Source organism: Schistocerca gregaria, chromosome 5, assembly GCF_023897955.1.
Source record: "Schistocerca gregaria isolate iqSchGreg1 chromosome 5, iqSchGreg1.2, whole genome shotgun sequence".
In the NCBI taxonomy this organism is placed as follows: Eukaryota; Metazoa; Arthropoda; class Insecta; order Orthoptera; family Acrididae; genus Schistocerca; species Schistocerca gregaria.
The window spans coordinates 601728044-601747515 of record NC_064924.1 but is presented as its reverse complement, the minus strand read 5'-3'; the positions used below and the strand labels follow the sequence as shown (position 1 = coordinate 601747515).

The 19472-nt window shown below is 40.9% G+C and overlaps 1 protein-coding gene across 1 annotated transcript in view; it reads right to left on the bottom strand.

Moving 5' to 3' along the window:
* Positions 1-17909, bottom strand: part of LOC126272900 (synaptic vesicle glycoprotein 2A-like) — a 155795-nt gene extending 137886 nt beyond the window's left edge. Inside the window, exon 1 of the mRNA XM_049976164.1 lies at positions 17832-17909. Within this exon, the coding sequence (XP_049832121.1) occupies positions 17832-17862 (31 nt within the window). The 5' untranslated portion in view covers positions 17863-17909. The remainder of the gene's footprint in view (positions 1-17831) is intronic.
* Between the last annotated feature and the right edge of the window lie 1563 nt (positions 17910-19472).

Below are 19472 nucleotides of genomic sequence, written 5' to 3'. Positions count from 1 at the left end.
AAAAAACTCGAGAAAAGAAAAATAGAGTAAACTGATATTTCCACTCACTAATACTGATGTCGATGATGTAACAGATTCCAAATCATCCCTATAATTTACAAAGCCAAATAAGGTGTTTCTCATATATAGAGAACCATCAAACGTGTCTTCCACCTGCGAGATGCACACCACAATTGATGTTCTCTCAACTAAATAAAGACACGAAATGTGAATAAGCAACCGAACAATTTACATGGGTGGGAATAATGACCCAGTGCAAACACATGTCCACATTGATTCTTATCAAATTTCCACGCGATCATAATAGCTTTCGAACACACACTAAGTATTAGTTTGCTATTCAGTCGTTTAGAGGATTATACTGTTTCAACTACATTCCTGCATTGCAACAGCCCTCTCTATTCAGACACTCCCTGCTGTTAGTGGGAAATGCGAATCATTCCCACCACAGGCCACACACAGACAAAATCATCCTAGGAAAAAAACCAGCCTCATATATATTTGATCGCTATACTTACAATTAAATGATATGATCGTGGTCTCAATTAAATGACATTCGACAATGAGTGAAGCATCGGAAGTACAGGCTGGTGACAGCTGTGGCTTTGGAAATAGAAATACTGTATCTTTACAATTGTTATGGCTCTCCCCTTTGCTATCACAGTATTCCACAGTAATTTCCTTTGCCCATGTTGGAACACAAACACATACTTTATAAGCCTGATGCTCAAGATGAACCTATTACACATTCCCTAGAACTAGGTATAATACTTTGCCAATAAATGATTGCAGACAATACAAAATAATACTGACCAAAAATCATTGATAGGGGCGGGGGGGAGGGGGAGACATGTCTCATAAGTCTTCTTGCAAGTGGTACCACTGTGTCTCAGAAAGGGAGGCGTAATCGGCTTACAAACCACCATATGTTAAAAAACTCGATTGCAACAACTACTCTACGTTACTGTCACAAGTGCTCTTGGTTCTACAGGTACACACAAGTATCCATCTTAAAAGCTATACTGGTTTTATAAATCGAGGTATAACATTACCTCTGAATTAGGTGTTTTTTTGTCCAGACAAATATCGTGACACTGCATATAGCCAGTGATCGGTGGAGTATATAGTATCAGACCAGCAGTGCGGTTATACCACCTTGTAATAAAATTAACCAATTTAGAAGAACGCCACCGCAGCTAGATATTTCTACAGTATTTGTAAAGCATTCCATCTCGATGCCATGTCAGAGGTTTGGTTCAAATGGCTCTGAGCACTATGCGACTTAACTTCTGAGGTCATCAGTCACCTAGAACTTAGAACTAATTAAACCTAACTAACCTAAGGACATCACACACGTCCATGCCCGAGGCAGGATTCGAACCTGCGACCGTAGCGGTCGCTCAGTTCTAGACTGTAGCGCGTAGAACAGCACGGCCACTCCAAGCCAGCAGAGGTTTGGTGATGTATCCACTGTGCTATAGGCGATGGTTGATTGAGAAGGTCACAAACAGTAGATGGTGTACTGATTGAGGCCATAAGAAATGTAGACTAACTTTTCAGATATCTAATGCTACTCTGTCTGCTAGAAATGTTTTCTGGGATTTGGAATCAGGTAAATCCATTCAAGCACATACCTGCATTGGATCCTATGGAGAAGTCCTTTAATGATTACAGCCACTAGTTGATCATATTTCTGACACTCCCATATCTCTAAATGAGTCGCCTCTGTTGAATCTATCTGTTACAGTAAAATACGAGCCTCGTTTTAGGTAGTCCCTATGCATCATGCAACAGCCCTCTCAGGCTCTGCACTACCATCCCTGCGGCTTTGCACATGTGATTGTTCCAATGTAAGATGGAACTGAGTAGAACTTGTAGAAAACTATATCTATCACCTTCTACATACCGTGTAAAAACAGGCTGAGCTGCGTTACCGGGACAGGACTGTGTTTTGACCATTCGATGGAAACGGGAACTGAGAGAAGGACGAAAATTTTTGCTTCTTCACTGTGGTGCACCTCCAAACTACATACAAGTACTAGAGGTCCACGTCCATCCACATCTGTCTCCCCAACATGCGATCTTCATTATTCTGCTCCATCCATGAGAGAAAAATCATGAACTATAAAAGTTCAACTAACTTCATCCAATAGAGAACTAGATAAGATTTTTACCGTATCTCTCTACTCCCATATATAGAAAACAAATACCACATGCATACACGCATCGAGCACATGTGGTGATACTATTAAATATACAGGTATCGATCAACTGCACAGACCAGTTTAAAGGTTCATCACCTGTACTGTAAGAGGATGAACGAATCCCGCGACCTATACTGTAAGTCACAGTAGAAGCTGCCTGTGGCCCTGTCTCATGGTTTGAAACACTCTGTTTTTTCTGCGCTAACACGCATTGTACACTGCCAAACATTTTGTATTTTTGCCATGACTTCAAGGTCTGTGTCAGGTTCTAAACTAAGATTAAGGTAGTGGGATCCATGGCCTCTCGCAGACAATGAGGACATCACCCCAAAGTACCATTATCAAAAACTTCGCACTGTGACACGATTGCCGTCATTCAAGATGGCTGCTGTGACGTCAGCTGATGATGTAATTGACGTCATTCAAGATGGCTCCTGTGATGTGAACTGATGACGCGAGTGACGTCATTAAAGATGGCCGCCGCGAAAACAGCTGATGAGGCGAGTACCGTTACCCAAGATGGCTGGAAAATGCCACCCACCCCTGCCAAGAAGTTTGAATTTTGGAGGGAAGATTGGTAACTGGGTTACCTCTATACATTCCACAGCGTAAATCATATTGTCACTGCTGTTACCATAACACACCCTGTACACTGGATGATTTTAAATAAAAGTCATTCATAACATAAGGAAATTGGAAGAGTTTTGCGTTGTTGGCATGGGTTTCCAAACTACATTTAAACTCATCTTCACACTGATGGAATAGCTAGTTGCTCTGCATTCCATTTCGACTGATACCTCATATTGCAGTCATGTACGCAATTACTGTTTTGGTGCTGATCATCCTCAGAAGGTGTCACCCCTCCACAAAACTCCTTTTCAAAAATCAAACAATCGTTGTCAGTCAGTCATTATATGGTAACCAACAGAGTGCAGTGGACAGTTGGGATGGAAAAGACACCCCCAACTAAATGAAATAATAAGCATTACAGTTGACTGCATGAACAATTTTACAGTAATTTCGACACTGACCATTGATGTGACAGCATGTTTCCCAATTTCAGTATCATAGCTAAACCACCCCTTCCCCACTTTGCGAGTATCATTGCAAATGTGGATAGATAACTATGCAGTATACCCATGTATTTTTAATTCTCAAACACATCCATCGTCAAAGTATATCAGGCAGCACTCTACATATTTCTAACACTACGAGCATAGTACTTAATTTATGATCTACCTCTATGCTGATGGGAGTCACAGAGCATTTCGCAGTCTTAGAGTAAAATTAGAGACTGAAAGACCACCTCACACTGTCATTGACCAACACACCCTGCAGCACCATTACCGATTTAATCTGCAATCGACCAGAAGTAGACCACTACATTCCACCTCTTGTGAATGAATGGAGCTTGCCGAGTCCTTGCCCATCCAAGTGCACAAGATTTCTCGAGATGTGCCCATGTCGAAGAGGTTAGTACTCCTTATCGATGTGTAGTAACTGATTTGAAAGTGTTGTGATGTAATAGCAGATGATTAAGAAGAACAAGAAATGGGTGATTTTTATGTGCGATGTAGCTCCAGATGAATGTACTTCAGAGCATTTTAATGTAAATCAAGAAAGCTATCAATTTTTAAGTATTATACCAGAGTAATTACCTGGAAGGTAGTGGTAAGAGAGAACATAAACAGATGCACTCCTAAGGCTACAACGTTCCACACTTAAAATGGGCTATAATATTAGATCGCTTCCATTTCCGTCCTATCACTCCTACGGAATATAGCGCTGTTAATTTTCCAATTTAAGAAATATATCTCAAGTGCATGACATACTTCCTTCTTTCCAGTTTCTCTACGATAAAATATTTTATCGTACCAAAAAACGAAAAAACGACTTCCTTAAAACATTGGCTCGGTGTGATACGAGCACAATATAGATTTTCCACAGATGTACAGCGTCCACTATTCACATCCGATCACGCTTCAGAAATTATACTATGCCTGCATCAGCCATATATAAAATGATTGTTGAAAATTACAAGTCATTCCGCCACTAACTCTGTAAACAGCACATCTGTCAGGCAAATGTATACACGGTGATTGCAGTGCCTCACAAGCACTTATTGCTAACTTAGTTATGAAGGTGAAGTCTCGATCTGGATGCAGCTCGAATGTGTTGTCAGTATCGCGAGGAGGAAATAGCAGCCTCTGCTATTCTGGGAGCGCATTTCTGCTGCGTCTGCAAGGGTGAGTCGGTCTGTAAATAGGCATTCACCCCCATCCGGTCCCATCAGCAACAATGCCTAGGTGAATATGTGTTTTGACAGGAATTTGTCAGGTGTCAAGTATGAAATGGATGACGTTGCCTCATGTTTGGGGGACTCGAACAGGCACCTGTGTGTGGCTTGGCTTGGCAACTGACTGTCGCGTAGTCACTTCGCGGGGCTGCCAGTGCATCCCGACTTCTGGGAGTGTGTGCAGTAGCATCCTGTGCGGTCCAGTGGACAAGGGTGGCAGGCGGTGCATGCGCGCATTGTTTGCATGTCTGTTGCATTATGTTGTCACCAGGTCAGTAGGCTGTGCTATGGATTATATGGACAGTTTGGGAGGAGTGAGCATGTCTGCTGAGCGTTTTACATGTGTTATTTTGATAATTTAGTAGTGGTTTTCGTGTCTGCACTTCAGTGTACTGCATTATTTCTGTGATTTACAAGTAGTTTACAGATCAGTATACTGTGTGATGCAGTATTTCGGTAACTTACAAGTTGTTTTCGTGTCTATATGTCAGTGTACTGCACTATTTATGAGTTGTTTGCAGGTCTGCAGATTGTGTATTGTGACCCCAAGCATGTTAGAGCGAGTGTTTTGTATCAGTGTAGTAAATGAACTAGGTAAAATCCGTCCCTAAGTAAATCGTTCAAAATAAATAAAGTACACTCGTTCCTCTCTCCAGCAGCTTAGTGCAGGCTGAGTCATTTTCTCGCCATTTTCTCCTCCAGATCACCATCTTGGATGACATCACAGAAGGGACGACAGCGTCCTCTGGTGGCAGTACTGTGTCCTATGTCAATTGGGCTCCAGATCCAAAGGTGAATACACTGGATTGAGGTACTGCCTTAAATTGTTTAAATAAAGACTGCCTGCAAAATAAAGACTTATATCCAGCACAGGCCGTGTCCTTTTCCCCTCCATTTTCTAGGAAGAGGTGGCGGTCGGGTGACTGAGGTTAGTGGGGATAGCCCAACTACCCTTTCTTTCCCATCATTTTCTTATGTTGGTAGAGATAACCCAAGTGCCCTATCTTCCCACGAAAATTCAAACTTGCAGCGAGTTCCTTGCATGAGGTAGCGGTCGGATGACTTAGGTTAGTGGAGGTAGTCCATGTGATCTATCTTCCCACCATTTTCTTGCATTATCCTGATGGAATTTGAACTTCCGCTGTTTTCTGGTGAGGGGAGTGGTTTAGGTTAGTGGAGGTAGCTCAATTGACCCATGTTCCCGCCAGAATTCACCATCTTGGATAACGCTACTTGTGTCATCAGCTGACGCTTCGGCCACCATACTGGGTGACATCACATGCTGTTGCCAAGTCTACAGGCCGCCATCTTGCATTACGTCATCGTCGCCAACTTGAAGACATCTAGCAACAATGGACAGTGGGGGCGCACCCTTGTAGCCGCCCTGCTTAGGCTAAACACGGTTGGCGGTGGCGTGTATGTTGCTGTTGGAAGTAGTTTAACTTGTCGTGAAATTGTATTAGAAACTTCCTGTGAGGTAGTAACGCAGAAGTCATTGTTGGTAACCGGAATAGAATAAAAATTGGATCCTTTTACCGACCTCCCAATTCAGGTGATACAGTTGCTGAAAGATTCAAATAAAACTTGAGTTTGATTTCAAACATGTGTACGACTCATACGATTATAGTTGGTGGTGACTTTAATTTACCCTCCATATGTTTTCGAAAATACATGTTTAATTCTGGAGGTATGCATAAAACATCATCCGAAATTATGCTAAGCACATTGTCTGAAAATTATTTCGAGCAGCTAGCTCATGAGCCCATGTGAGTAGTAAACGGTTGTGAAAATACACTTGACCTCTTAGCAACAAATAATCCTGAGTTAATAACGAGCATCTAAACGGATACAGGGATTAGTGAATACAGGGTTGTCGTAGAGAGACTGAATATTGTAACCGACAAATCCTCCAAAAATAAACGAAAAATATATCTTTTCAGAAAAGCAGATAAAAATTCACTTGACTCCTTCCTGAGACAATCTCCACTCCTTCCAAATTAACAATATAAGTGTCCACCAGATGTGGCTTGAATTCAGACAAATAGTATCTGGAGCAATTGAGATTTATACCAAATAAATTAACAAACGACGGAACTTATCCTCCTTGGTACAAAAAACTGGTTAAAGTACTGTTGCAGAAACAACGAAACAAACATGCCAAATATAAACAGACACAAAATCACCAAGAATGACGATCTTTTACAGAAGCTCGAAATTTAACGCGGACCTCAATGTGAGGTGCTTATAGTAGTTTCCACAACGAAACTTTGTCTCGAAACCTGGCAGAAAATCCAAAGAGATTCTGGTCGTATGTGAAGTATGTTGGCGGCAAGAAACAATCAGTGCCTTCTCTGCGCGATAGCTATGGAGACATTATTGAAGACAGTGCTGCCAAAGCAGAGTTACTAAACACAGTCTTCCGAAATGCCTTCACAAAAGAAGTCGAAGTAAATATTCCGGAATTCGAATCAAGAACAGCTGCTAACATGAGTGACGTAGAAGTACATATCCTCGGAGTAGTGAAGCACCTAAAATCGCTCAATAAAAGCAAGTCTTGTGGTCCAGATTGTATACTAATTAGGTCCCTTTCAGAGTATGCTGATGCATTAGCTCCATATTTAACAATCATATACAACCGCTCGCTCGATGAAAGATCCGTACCCAAAGACTGGAAACTTGCACCGGTCACACCAATATTCAAGAAAAGTAGTAGGAGTAATCCACTAAGTAACAGATCCATATCATTAACGTCGATGTGCAGCAGGATTTTATAACATATGTTGTTTTGAAACATTATGAATTACCGCGAAGAAAACCGTCTAGTGACACACAGTCAACACGGATTTACAAAACATCGTTCTCGTGCAACACAACTAGCTCTTTATTCGAATGAAGTATTGAGTGCTATTGACAAGGGATTTCAGATTAATTCCGTATTTCTTGATTTCCGGAAGGCTTTTGACATTACCACATAAGCGGCTTGTAGTGAAATTGCGTGCTTAGTGGAATATCGTCTCATTTATGTGACTGGATCTGTGATTTCCTGTCAGAGAGATCACATTTGTAGTAATTGGCGGAACGTCATCGAATAAAACAGAAGTGATTTCTGGCGTTCCCCAACGTACTATTAAAGGCCCTTTGCTGCTCTTTATCTATATAAACGATTTGGGAGACAATTTGCGCACCCGTCTTTGGTTGTTTGCAGATGACGGTGTCGTTTATCGACAAATTAAGTCATAATAAGATCAAAGCAAATTGCAAAACGATTTAGAAAAGATGCCTAAATATTGCGACAATTGGCATTTGACCCTAAATAACGAAAAGTGTGAGGTCATCTACATGAGTTCTAAAATGAATCTGTTCAACTTTGGTTACATGACAAATTAGTCAAATCTAAAGGCCATAATTCAACTAAATACATAGGAATTACAATGACGAACAACTTAAATTGGAAGGAACACATAGAAAATGTTGTGGGGAAGGCTAAACAAAGACTGCGTTTTATTGGCAGGACACTTAGAAAATGTAACAGATCTACTAAGGAGACTGCATACACTACGCTTGTCCGTCCTCTTTTAGAATACTGCTACGCGGTGTGGGATCCTTACCAGATAGGATTGACAGAGTACATCGAAAAAGTTCAAAGAAGGACATCACGTTTTGTACTATCGCGAAAGGTGAGAGAGAGTCTCACTGAAATGATACAGGTTTGGGGCTGGACATCTTTAGAACAAAGGCGTTTTTCGTTGCGACGGAACCTTCTCACGAAATTCCAATCACCAACTTTATCCTCCGAATGAGAAAATATTTTGTTGACACTGACCTACGTAAGGAGAAACGATCACCACAATAAAATAAGAAAAATTAGAGCTCGTACGGAAAGATAAAGGTATTCGTTCTTTCCGCCCGCGCTTTACGACATTGGAATAATAGAGAATTATGAAGGTGGATCGATGAATCCTCTGCCAGGCACTTAAATGTGATTTGCAGAGTATTCAGGTAGATGAAGGTGAATTTAAATTCGTGAACTATTTACGCTTCAGTTATTTCCGTAAAACTGCAAATTAACTGTGAACACAGTCTCCGTGGAGTTATCGTTTAATTCTATGTAAATCGCAACCAACTGTGAGCCTTACGGGAGTATGGCAGTCTGCATGTCAGTGTCCTCATGCAGACGTAAAATCACTGCAATCCAGAATCTGGAACTGTGTGGAAATAAACGGATATTTCTATGGAATTTCTAGCACACATGGTCACTGGATAATTGAACAAATGGCAAGTGTTCACAGTTGTTTAAAAAAATCGCTCAGTACTGGTAACCAATTATTACGATAACTGAACATTAAATAACCAGCTATTTACTGGAGTGAAGTTATTTTTGCCACCCGTAATAGTCATTTGTTGTTAATCACAGTTAGAGTCCAGTTGACTGCAGTTATTGTAAACCACACACCACCACACGCTAGTACTGACGTTTTAACTATAGCAATTTAAGTTACGATGCGGTTTTTATTCCTTGAATAAAGACCGTTCAATTTTAATGCAGTGTGGAAAGTTATTTACTTGCTGGAACGCTAGCCAAAGGAAAAACGCATTTAATGACGATCGCATATTAAAAGGTGGGTTTATATCAAAAGATTTGACCGCTGTTACCCTGGGTAACGAAATAACAAGCCCGCGACATCGTAACTCAATAAACACTAGAATTGTGCAGTCAGTCTCGAATAAATCCGAACCTACAAAACTAATAAAACAAATTTTACCAAAATTAAAAAGATTTTATAACGGAATACTTAGCAGAAAAAAAAGTTATTATGAGATACATGCTTATCTCCGTTGCTACTGGAAATATTTGAAGTCCAATATGCTAGTTCCTGTATTAAGGAAATACATTAAAATTCGTAGCAAGAAGCACGTTAAGCGAGACCGATATAACAATACAGACCAGGATAAAAGCAAACATTACGCAAGAGGCGTTTTTTAAACTCGCTGAGATGGTTATTGGCCCTGTATCCCAGTTCTCGCGCTGTCAGTCTTAAAAATGAGAGTAGGAGAAGAGGAAGTGTACAGCACTTCCGTTGATATGCTCGAAATGGAGCAGCGAATTGTACAGTCTGGTAGAAATGTACGTGATGACCCGGGGGTGTTTAAAAGAATTCGGAAATGTGAGGGCGGCTCGTGGAGTACCTCATACAGCAGGTACGACTGTAAAGCTACTTGTAATGCGTAACACGCTGAATCTGTGTTGTTTTTCTTGTTAAGGTAACACTTGGCTGAAACTTGAGACCAATTACTTGAGGACTTGTTCGAAAAGCTTACATTTCACACACATTTATGCTAAATAGGACGATATACTTAAGTGACCTAAATCATAGCGTAGCCATATGGAGGTACACAGATGGCGGTAGTGTCGCGTACACAAGGGTAAAAGGGCTGTGCATCGGCGGAGATGCCATTTGTACTCAGGTGATTCGTGTGAAAACGTTTCCAACGTGCTTATGGCCGCATAACCGGCTCAAATTGCTCAGAGCACTATGGGACTTAACATCTGAGGTCATCAGTCCCATAGAACTTAAAACTACTTAAACCTAACTAAACTAATGACATCTCACATATCCATGCCTGAGGCAGGATTCGAACCTGCGACCGTAGCGGTAGCGCAGTTTCAGACTGAAGCACCTAGAACCGCTCGGCTACAACGGCTGGCCCACATAACCGGAGTCAACAGACTTTGAACGTGGATTGGTAGCTCAAGCAGGAGGCATGAGATAGTCCATTCCCGAAATCGTTAAGAAATTCAATATTCTGAGATCGACAGTGTCAAGAATGTGGCGCAAATACCGAATTACAGGCATTACCTCTCTTACGCTGTGGCCGACCACCTTCACTTGACAACTGACAGCAGTGGCCTTTGCGTAGAGTTGCCAGTACTAACAGACAAGCAACACGGCACCAAATAACCTCAGAAATCAACGTGGGATGTACGACGAACGTATCCATTAGGACAGTGCGACAGAATTTGACGTTCATGGGCTGCGGCAGTAGATGACCAACGCTAGTGCTTTTGCTAACAGCAGGATATTGCCCTTCTTTTGGGCTCGTGAGCATATCGGTTGGACCATAGACAACCGGAAAACCGTGGCCTCGTCACACGAGTCCCGACTTCAGTTGGTGAGAGCTGAGAGTAGAGGTTCGACTGTGGCGCAGACCCCACGATGCCATGGACCCAAGTTGTCTACAAGGCACTGACCAAGCTGGTGGTGGCTCCATAATGGTGTGGGCTGTATTTACATGGAACGGACTGGGTCCGTTGGTCTAGCTGAACCGATCATTGACTGAAAATGGTTATGTTCGACTACAGGGAGACCATTTGCAACTGTTCATGACTTCACGTTCCCGAGCAACGGTGGAATTTTTATAGATGACAATGCGCCGTGTCATCGGGCCACAATTGTTCGCGATTGGTTTGAAGAACACTCTCACAATTCGAGAGAATGATTTGGTTGGCCACGTAGCCCGACAAGAATCCCATTGAACAGTTCGTGTAGAAAATCCTGCACCAGCAACAGTTTCGCAATTATGGACAGCTATAGAGGCAGTATAGCTCAATATTTCTGCAGGGGACTTCCAAAAATTTGCTAAGTCCTCACCAAGTCGAGTTGCTGCACTACGCCGGGCAAAAGGAGGTCCCATATGTTATCAGAAGGCATCGCATGACTTTTGTTACTTCAGTTTATTTCACGCTGAAGTCCATCGCAGTTATCTCGCAGACGGCTTTTACTGAGGCTATTCTGCTTCTATGGGTATTGTCGTAGACTTTCGTTAGTGTTGGTTTGTGCGACTATTAACTTTTGACTGATGACCTTAGAAGTTAAGTCCCATAGTTCTCAGAGCCATTTGAACCATTAACTTTTCTCCCTGCTTACAAGTTGTGCATTCAGGAGCTCAAGCGGCGGCTTGTATCGCCTGGGTCGTACGTAATACGGGCCCCGGGTATTCCTCCATCGCCTGTGCTTTACTGACCATCGCAAATCTTTTAAGGGGAGCCGGAACGATGAAAATGACAAAATTAACGTTTTTCGGTTTTTTCACTATAAAATTATTTGGAGTTTTCTGAATAAAACAGATCAAGTTTCACCCTTTTAAGTGCCGGCCGGGGTGGCCGAGCGGTTCTAGGCGCTACAGTCTGGAACCGCGCGACCGCTACGGTGGCAGGTTCGAATCCTGCCTCGGGCATGCATGTGTGTGATATCCTTAGGTTAGTTAGGTTAAAGTAGTTCTAAGTTCTAGGGGACTGATGACCTCAGAAGTTAAGTCCCATAGTTCACAGAGCCATTTGAACCATTTTTACCCTTCTAAGTGTGTTTTTTTATCGCTGCAAAGTTGATTCGCCGCGTAAACGATTGTGTCACCTCTGACGGCGCCGCTCGCTGGCTGCAAGTAGGGTATCTTTGCGGAATTAGACAGTGTTTTGTTGCCCAACGTTATATGGCTTTATCTCTGTGACGAGTGACTGTTCATATCAGTAAACATAAACGCTATACCGTGTGCGTTGACTTGTGAAGTTTGCTTTGTCTTGTTTAGCTGTTCAATTTTGCGTATTTGACGAATTTTGCTCGTACCTGTTTTACGTATTTAGTTTGTTGATATCAATATGCCCCATTTCACCAATCGAGTGTTTAAGAAGAGGCACAATGAGTGGAAGAAGAAATCTTTTGTTATTTCGAAGGGAGATACTGCTCAGACTGCTTCACCGACTACTCCAAATGTATGTGATAGAACTTCTTCCAGCAAGAAACTTTGAGACAGGAAGGAAAAATTTGAAAAATATGAAAGTGACAGTAATGACGTGAATGAAATAATTAACATTTCCTTGTTCTCTAATATTTTGAAACATAACATATTATGCCAAGTTTGCAAAGAGAGAGGACTGGAATTGAAAATAACTTCACACATTACTTTGGCATGTAAAATGTTATTGAAGTGTAACAAATGTGTTGCAGAAGTTTCGTTTTCTAATTCTAACAGTATTCCTCACAGTGGTAATAGTGGAAAGAAGGTGTATGATATGAATGTTAGGCTAGTGTATGGCTTGCGTTGCATTGGCAAGGGCAGTGCTTCAGGGACAATGTTATGTTGAATTATGAACTTGCCAAAACCACCAACCAAGTTTGAATTTTATAATGAATTGGTGGGATCTTATGATGAAGATATTGCTCAAGCAACAATGAAGAAAGCAGTTGAAGAAGCTGTGACAGATAATGGAAATTGTAGTGATTTAGCTGTTGCTTTAGATGGATCATGGCAATGTAGAGGTCATAAATCTCTAAATGGAGTTGTGACATCTACCAGTGGAGACAGTTGCAAAGTAATTGATGTTGCTATTCTCTCAAAACATTGTAGATGTAAGGGCTATACCAAGGACGAACATAGTGAAAGTTGTGAAGCAAATTTTCACGGCACGTGTGGAGCGATAGAAGCAGAGGGAGTGAAAACAATTTTTTTCCCAATCACAGGAGTGGTATGATGTACGTTACACTAACTATCTAGGAGATGGTCAGTCTAAGGGATATAAAGCTGTAGAGGAACTCAAACCTTATGGCAATGAAATTCACATTAGAAAACAGGAGTGCATTGGACATCTGCAGAAGCACATGGGGGCTCACTTGCGCAAATTAAAGCAGACATTAGGAGTCCAGAAGCTTAGTGATACTAAGACCCTTGGAGGAAGAGGAAGATTGAGAGATGAAGCAATTGACAGATTGCAGAGGTATTGTAGGTGTGCAATTAGGCAAAATACAAGAAGCATTGAGAATATGAGGAGAGCACATGGGCATTATTTTTTCATACTGCATCAACAAAGGAGCACCCACAATATGCACTGTGCCCCACAGGTGATGACTCATGGTGTAAGTACCAATCAGGAAAGAAATATGCCCATAAAAACCGTTTGCCAAATGCTGTAATTGATGTAATTAAGCCCATAGTCAGAGATTTATCACAGCCAACTTTATTGGAAAAATGTTTACAGGGGAAAACACAAAATCCAAATGAATGTTTAAATAATTTAATTTGGATTAGGATCCCCAAAAGAGTGTTTGTATAAATAAAAACATTGCATTTTGGAGTGCATGATGCAGTGGCAACATACAATGAAGGAAAAATTATCAAATGTGATATGCTAAAACGTTTAGATTTCCAACCAGGACACAACACCATTTCCACAATGTACTAATTGATGAAGAAAGACTAATAGGTGCAGGAAGGAGAGACAAAAGCCTACAACATGCAGCAAAAGGGAAGAAAAGACCAGTGAAAAGGGAAATAACACTGGAAAAATAAGAGGATGCTTATGATCCATCATATGGTACAGGAATGTATTAAAAAACTTTGGAAGACATTTCCCAGAACTTTAAAATTTTCATCTTTGAGGAACATTTTCTCAAAAACTGCTAACAGTATATCAATGAAATTTATACACAATATTGTTTACTTCTTTTCCTTAACTTTTATAATAAATTGTAAAAAAAATATTGTATAATTCAAGAGTTATAGAAGAAAAAGTGCAAAATTTTAGAGAAAAAATAAGTATCAGTTTAAAAAATTGTAAAACAAACACCAATAAATATTTCTTAACATGGCATTACAACTTTATAGAGAAATATTCACTGAACATGTAGTCCAAATTTCAGAGCAATATGTTTAATGGTTTTAGAAAAATGTTCCTTCTATTTGCTAAAATTAACATGGAGGAGATGGATCGTTCCGGGTCTCCTTAAGTTCTTTTCGCTGCACACCTTATAGATTATGATCTGTCAATGTACGCAGCCCTTTCTGCCCATACCGCAGACAGTGGAAAGTATTATAGCTATATGACTGAAAGGAAGACAAACACGGAAACATGTTTTTCAATACATACATTTAATTGGAACTTAACTAAAATTTAGGTTAGTGCAAGACGCGCGTCAAACGAAGTACAAAGTACCTGAGAATTCGATCATAGTAATGTACTTCGTTCATCATAAGAATAAACCTGATGTAAACAACCAAAACGTGACGATTGATCAGCAGCCGTAGCTCTCGTACACTGGTGTTGTTCCGCTCTTAGAAGTAGGTCGTACTTACGTATTAGATATCTTACTAATGCGTCATTGTAGATGAAACTGTAAAAGCGTTCTGATGTTTTAACAACCATCGAGGTCTTCTTAATCCTACTTTACCTGCGTAATTTTTATTTCAAAAATCGTTTACAGTCACAGTCTGTACATGCTACTTGTGCACTGATTTCTCACTTTTCATACGTACCGTGAAAATTGATGATGTTACTTCCCACTACGTAATGAAACGCGCGCGGTGCACCGTTAATGGCGAGAAACAAATTGTTATTATTGTTTTTCACAAGATTACAAAGAAAAATCTGCTTTGGCGTTTTTCAATTCACACTACGTGCACTATGTAATAGAAACAAGGAACGGTACTTAAATCATATGCATGGCGTAATCAACACCGTCGTACATTGATGAACATGTGTGCTAGTGGGTGGCGGATCGAAATTCATTGTAGTCTATAACTTTTTTGTTCGGATTGAATACCTAAATCATTTAAATATGAAATTCATCACATATATGGTAATTAACTCGTACTTAGCCATCATTTTTCAAGAAAAATGCACGTCTTCTAATTTCTAATTACATATCGCACACAAAATTCTGGTTTTCCGTGAAAATACTCATTCTTAATTATCGATATTTTATAAAAGATTGTTTATGTTAAGAAAACATTACACAATTAAATTTTTGTAGAAAGATGAAAAATCAAATACTCTTTGTTTGAATATGCTCATTGTTTTATAGGACAGATGTGGTCTCACACGAACCAGAGGTGATAAGCGTCGTAGAAACACGGAAAACAATTTTCACGGCGTCGAGCACTGAGTACAAATGCTGCATTTTTACAGTTGTCAGCTTAACACTGCAATCTGAACACAATAGAATTAATCTGGAGCCAAGTTAAGGGATTTGTCGCGAGAAACAACAAGCCATTTAATCTGCCAAGCGCACTGGAACTAATGCACGAAGCTTTGTGACACCTCATTTCCGAACCACGGCGAAAATGCAGAACAGCACGGCATCAGAGAGGAGGAAAGGTGGATTTATTTGGTGGCTTGGATTCTGTTGCTGATCATCTCGTTATCAACGTAGCAATACTGAAATGTATTTCTCGGAGGCCGATATGAAGGGTTTCAGACATTACCAAACGACTGACTGTAATACCTTCAGTGTATTCAACATTTAACCACGTGGTGAAATCCCAGCAGCGCGCCTTTACCCCACATATAGCTCATGTATCAAAAAAATTACCTTTGTTAAGTCAGGAGTTTTCATCACACCTGTTTTTAATTAGATTTCTATGTTAGCTAAGATCGAGAGCATGCTATGTTTCCTGTACTATCACCTAAGATGCGTATAGCCTGAGTTTTAGGGTACATTATTTCCGTCTGTTTAAAAATTAAATAACATTCATAGCTATATTGTTTTCTTCTCGACTCTTTTCACATCTTGACTACAACTGGTCACATCAGCGCAGGTTAATTGGGTCACTTGTCTGGCCAATGCTGTCCAAGTTAAATGCGCCGGTAAAGCTGTTGCCCATATTACAGCTGAGTCGATGTACCCGTAACTCACAGCATAAAGCGTTAGCTAGTATACCTAACGTTTACATGAGATTTATTCTTACGATGAATGTAGTATAAAAATGAATGATCACTTTAAGTCATGTCAGTAATTAAATACCTAAAGCTTTTGCACTAAAAGTAACGAACACAAAAATTCAGCGAACTGAAGAATTTGACTTATTCTGGGAAAGATCAGCTTCATAGAAGACTTGACCGTTGGGCTACTATTGAGTACTTTTAGTGTGCTAGGATGTTCACGACATGGGGTGATGAGAGACATTATCTTAAAATATATGGTGACAGAGTTGACATTGCACAATTTCGTCGACGGGAAAGTGTTACGAGGAACATACCTCATATATTTCGTGAGAAGTCCACAAATCACAGATGGCGTGCTATGGCGCGTAAGTAGGTTTTGCACAGTCAAGATTTCGACTAATTCTTCTCGCGCGAGGAGAGTAACTAACTGTTCGAAGAATTCTCTATGTATTATCTTATAGATTTTTATGAGAACGATTTATTACATTATTTGAAAGACAGGTTTCTTGCCCTAAACAGCACCGATAAAATATTAAATTGTACTGAATTTCACTGTCGTAAATGAGAAATAACTTCGACTGCCATCGTAATATTTGCCAGCAGTTTATCGATGTATAGGATGAAATTCTACTTCTTTACGTGTTATATTAGAAATTTGTTTATAAAATATCTGTTTCTGCTAACAGTCTAGATTTTATTTATATTTCACTAGACACGTTTCTGCAAATGATTCCCGTTTTCAAAACGTTTTCCGTGTTCTATGCAATTTATTCGTGTTGTTTTCGATGTTTGAGGTGCTGCATTTTTCTATTGTTTTTACTGTAATATATGAAAACGTTTGATTTTTATTAATAATTGATATTTATATAGATTTATGGCGAAATTTGTAAAGAACTTCTACTTTCGGTTTTATTGTTGTCCACTTGTGTAGAAACTCGCGCTTGCTAAACATCACACACAATTTTCTGTGCACGCACAGCACACAATGAAAATAGGAAACGCACATAAAAACTGTCCACAGAGAACTGAGTGTGATGTTTAATGTGTGTGAGTCTCTCCACAAGTCGACCAAAAGATTCCCCTAAGTAGAAGTTCTTTCCCAATTTCGCCAACAACTTTATAGAAATGTCGATCATTAATTAACAATAGCACGTGTTTTCATATATTATAGTGAAGACAACAGGACAATGTGCACATCTCACGTCGAAAACAGCACGAATAAATAGCATATGCAGCGGAAACGCACTTGAAACTGGAATTCATTAATCGAAACAGTGGTGCGAAATATCAACAAAAATAAAATTATGACTGCTAGCACGAAAAGTTATTATTGAAATAAATCCATTCCAACTTTTTTTCTTATTACTGATCAAAAAAAGCAAACGTCATTGAACTATTTTCATTTCCCTATGTGGGGCGCATCACAGATCCTGAAAGCACAAAATAAATGAATAGCACTGCATTTGCATTATAAAACGCGACTGTAATTGCAACACACATGAGGACTCCACCAATATAAAAACGTATATCCAAGGATAACGTATTAGTTTAACGAAGACAGCTTACTGAATGTCGCAACCTGGAACGTCTCACTAGGCTCTTTGTAAATTGTACGTACCTTCTGTGTCCTTCTTAGCCTTTGAGTTCATTATGGCGGTGGACGATCTACTGACGTGGAGGACGATTTGGCGACAGAAATAAAGAACAGTGGCGTTATCAGCAATGGCAATGTAAACTGGACTCAAGGATACCAGCCACGTACCGGAGGGTATTGTTTGTCAGGAGCTCTGTCGTCATGTGAAGCAAACAAGCGGAGAACGTAACACCAGAGGAATGTCTTTTGCAATAATCTGGTTATTGGCGCACGGCATCTTTTCTTACAATTTTCGAGTATTGCGACAGATCTTTGCTTCATCTCGCAGTGCTTCGTGTGTATGAGCTGACATTTATACCACAGGTTAAAGAAATAACAATACAGAAGTGACTGCGGTTACGCAACTGCTGCTGACCTCTGATATTTTGAGCATTCGGTACGGGATGAAGACACCACTCACTCCAACCGCAACTCTGAACTTCATGACGCGGAATTAAAGAAGGGCCTAGTATCTTATCTGAGAATCCCTTCCACATACACTGAAGAGCCGAAGAAACTGGCACACCTACCTAATATGGTGTTGGGCCCCGCGAGCACTCAGAAGTACAGCAACAGGACTTGGCATGGACTCGACTAATGTCTGAAGTAGTGCCGGTGGGAATTTACATCATGAATCCTGCAAGGCTGTCCACAGATCCGTAAGAGCACGAGGTGGTGGAGATCCCTTATGGTAGCACGTTGCAAGGCATCCCATATATGCTGAATAATGTTCACGTGTGGGGAAAAAAATGGCTCTGAGCACTACAGGACTTAACATCTGAGGTAATCAGTCCCTTACAACTTAGAACTACTTAAACCTAACTAACCTAAGGGCATCACACACATCCATGCCCGAGGCAGGATTCGAACCTGCGACCGTAGCGGTCGCGCGGTTGCAGACTGAAGCGACTAGAACCGCTCGGCCACAACGGCCGGCTCATGTCTGGGGAGTTTGGTGGCCAGCGGAAGTGTGTAAACTAAGAAGAGTGTTCCTGGAACCACTCTGTAGTTATTCTGGACGTGTTGTGGGTGTCGCATTTCCCAAGTCCGTCAGAATGCACGATAGACATAAATGGATACAGGTGACCAGACAGGATGCTTATGTACTTGTCACCTGTCAGAGTCGTTTCTATAAGTATCAGGGGTCCCATATCACTCCAACTGCACACGCACCACACCATTAAAGAGCCTACATCAGCTTGAACAGTCCCCTGCCGACATGCAGGGTCCATGGCTTTATAAGGTTGTCTCCATACCCGTGCGCCTGCTTGGCTGGGTGGCAACGTGCTTGCCACCCATGCAGTGGGCCCGGGTTCGATTCCCGGTCGCGTTGGAGATTTTCTCCGCTCGTGAACCGGGTGTTGTGTTGTCGTTATCATCATTTCATCCTCATAACTGGCGCGCAAGTCGTCCATGTGGCATCGACTGAAGTAAGACTCGCACTTGGTGGCCGAACTTCCCCGGACGGGGCCTCCCTGCCAACAATGCGATACTCGTATTTAATTTTTGGCTCTATACCCGTACACATCCATCAGCTCGATACAATTTGAAGCGAGACTAGTCCGACCACGCAACATGTTTCCAGTCATCAACAGTCCAACGTCGGTGTTGACGGGCCCAGGCGAG